Source organism: Echinops telfairi, unplaced genomic scaffold (genome assembly GCF_000313985.2).
Source record: "Echinops telfairi isolate 266 unplaced genomic scaffold, ASM31398v2 ScPeMD7_70;HRSCAF=299, whole genome shotgun sequence".
In the NCBI taxonomy this organism is placed as follows: Eukaryota; Metazoa; Chordata; class Mammalia; order Afrosoricida; family Tenrecidae; genus Echinops; species Echinops telfairi.
Genome location: NW_022103968.1, coordinates 1020768 through 1023493, shown reverse-complemented (window position 1 = coordinate 1023493; position 2726 = coordinate 1020768). Strand labels below are relative to the sequence as shown.

Below are 2726 nucleotides of genomic sequence, written 5' to 3'. Positions count from 1 at the left end.
CTGCAGTGGAGATGCTGTGAGAACCCCCTGCCTTGGGGAGGACTCCCTGCAGTGGAGATGCTGTGAGAACCCCCTGCCTTGGGGAGGACTCCCTGTAGTAGAGATGCTGTGAGGCCTGGTTGGGGGTGGTCTCCTGCTGAGATGCTGTCTCAGACAACGAGTCTGCCATCCTGTACACCATCCAACACTGTATCCGTGATAGCCCCACCCCCCACCCCCGTCCCGTCCTGCTGGGTCCTGCAGGAGCTCTGCAGTCCTGTGTGGTCCATACTGCCCGCCTGCCCTCTGGATTGGCTTCCTTGGCTCTCTGGTTTCCGATGGGATGAGATCTATCCAGTGTGCACACGTGACATGCTAGAGTGCTGAACGTGGTGTCTCCAGAGCACCCCTGTCCCCACATCACTGCCTGCTCCACTCAGCATTTCTGTGCGCTCCAGGAAAGGGGTTAGCAATGAGAGGCTTCGTTTAGTCTACTCAGCTAGTTGCTTGCCCACGCATCCTTGGTCGGAGCTCATTAGACTCACCATCTCTTTGTTTCCAGCTCACTCCAGACACTGCTCGCTTACGTTAGCTAGAGCTGATGAAGAAGCACAGCAAAGCCTTCGGTCCATTTGAAAGTATTGTTCCCAAATGGAATGACTCCTCCTGGGAGGCCCATCTTCTCCTTGTGAACCAGGCTGTAAGCCTGAGGATCGGGGTCTTCTCTGGGAAGGTCGGGGTCTTCTCTTGGAAGAATAGTCGGCTTGACCTGCCATCCCTCAGAGCAGCAGTCTTTCTGGGAGCCAGGCTGGCACAGGGGCCACACACCTGCAGGGACTTTATGCAGCTGGTGGGAGCTGAGGGCATAAAGCTTTAGGCAGGTGGGAGGCCTGGGGACCCGAGGGTGGGTCCCAGTTCCACCGCCTCCTCCTGCTTTTATCAAGGTACTCTCCACCCAGAGCTGGGGCTCACACAGGTCTTCATCGCAAGTGCTGCTTCTCAGTGCAGAGAGCCCCCTCCCACTTCTGGGCAGGGGAGCTGGAGGGTGGCCAGATGAGGGGAGCCATGTAAGAGGGGTGTAGAAGAATGAGGGGTGCCATATGGTGACCGGGTCCAGTCAGGTGAGGAGGCACAGTCAGGTGAGGGGCAGCTGTGCAGAGAAAGGAGGGTGTGCGAGGAAGGTGGGGTGCAGAGGAAGGTAGGGTGTGGAGGGAGGGGTGCAGCAGTGAATATTGTGATTCTGCCCCCCTGGGCCGTTGTCCACCCTGGGTTGCTGCTGGCCACTGTAGCATCTCAGTGACACGGACAAGCCCACCTGAGGCAGTAGGTATCCACAGACCCACACAGGAGGAATGGGTCTGTGAGGCAGGGGTCGAGGTCCTGTCCCTCTAATTCGGGGTCTTTCAGGTCTCAGGAGCCCCTGTGGTAGGGCTGCGTGGGGACCTGTTCTGCTGCGGCAGGGCTGTACCTCGGGGTGACTGTCCTCTGTTCTCCTTGTAGATGGAGGAGATAAAGTTTAAGGACAGAGCAGTCTTCGTGCTGGAGAGAGAGTTAGGGGTGCAAGCCGGGCACGCTCAGAGACTGCAGCGGCAGAAAGAGGCCCTAGATGAGCAGCTGTCCCAGGCCCGCGAGGCCGACCGGCACCTGGGCAGCCCCAGACGGGACCTTCCTTATGTGAGCGGTGCGGGAGACGCCTCAGACCACCCGGGAAGCCCTGTAAGCACCGCCCGCCGCGCTGTGCGGGCTGCTGCGGCCTGGACGCCGGCTACTAGAGCCCGTCCCCTTCCTGGCCGTTAGCATAGCACTACCCAGGCCTCCTTGGGACCCCGAGACCCGGCGTCGCGTGTACCCCGGGCCTCGTGCGGCGCGCGAGACAGGAGGTGGGCTCAGCCAGCATCTCTGTCCGCGTGCCGAAGGCTCGGCTGGCTGGTGTCCGTCCGTCTTGCGCGGGGCTCAGGGGCTCCCACCAGCGGTCCTGTGACCCCGCCTTTCTTCTGCACGCTTCCCTGCCCCCGCCCCCCACCCTGCTGGGAGCACAGTGGGAATGAGGGAGCGGGTGGGGGGCCGCCCCGCGCATGCGCTGTGACTTTATTTCACCGCTGGTCCTTACTGGGGGTGGGGCGCCCACAGCAGCGGTTCTGGACTAGGGGGCGGGGCGGGATTTAAATGAATGCGCCCACGGGTGGTTTGGTTCTTGGTCCCGGGCTTCTCCTGCACCTGTTACTGAGAGACGAGAGCTGTGTCCAGTTCGTGGACGCACGTCTGTCTGCCCGAGTGTGAGGTCGTGCGGCCAGGCCTGACGTCGGGAGTGGGGACCTGTACCCCATGCAGTGCCGTCTCCTGCGGGGGAGTCCACCTCCGGGGTCGACCCTGGGTGCGGAGAGGCGGCCTTGTTTCTGGGCGCGGTGCGAGCGCAGAGCTGCCTGGGGCCTGGGCGAGGCCCTCCCGTGCCTGTCCTCTGCTGCGGGCACGTGGGGCTGGCAGAGCTGGCTGCCGGGCTCTCTGGGTGCCCCTGCCTCGCGGCACCCTCGCCCCACACGCCCGCCCTCCCCTCTCTGCGCGGCCTTGGCCCCCTGGGGCCCCTGGGCCTGGTGTGGCGGGGAAGGGGCCCCGGGTGGCGGCGGGCCTGGCCGTCTCTGCAGTTCATTGTTGTTCCAGGAACAGCAGCTGGACGAGAAGGACGCCCGGCGCTTCCAGCTGAAAATCGCCGAGCTAAGCGCCATCATCCGCAAGCTGGAGGACCGCAA

At 63.2% G+C, this 2726-nt stretch overlaps 1 protein-coding gene across 1 annotated transcript in view; it reads left to right on the top strand.

Moving 5' to 3' along the window:
- JAKMIP3 (Janus kinase and microtubule interacting protein 3) overlaps positions 1-2726 on the top strand; it is a 62273-nt gene that overhangs the window by 33228 nt on the left and 26319 nt on the right. The window contains exons 4-5 of the mRNA XM_045291559.1: positions 1480-1695; positions 2638-2722. Coding sequence (XP_045147494.1) covers positions 1480-1695; positions 2638-2722 — 301 coding nt within the window. The remainder of the gene's footprint in view (positions 1-1479; positions 1696-2637; positions 2723-2726) is intronic.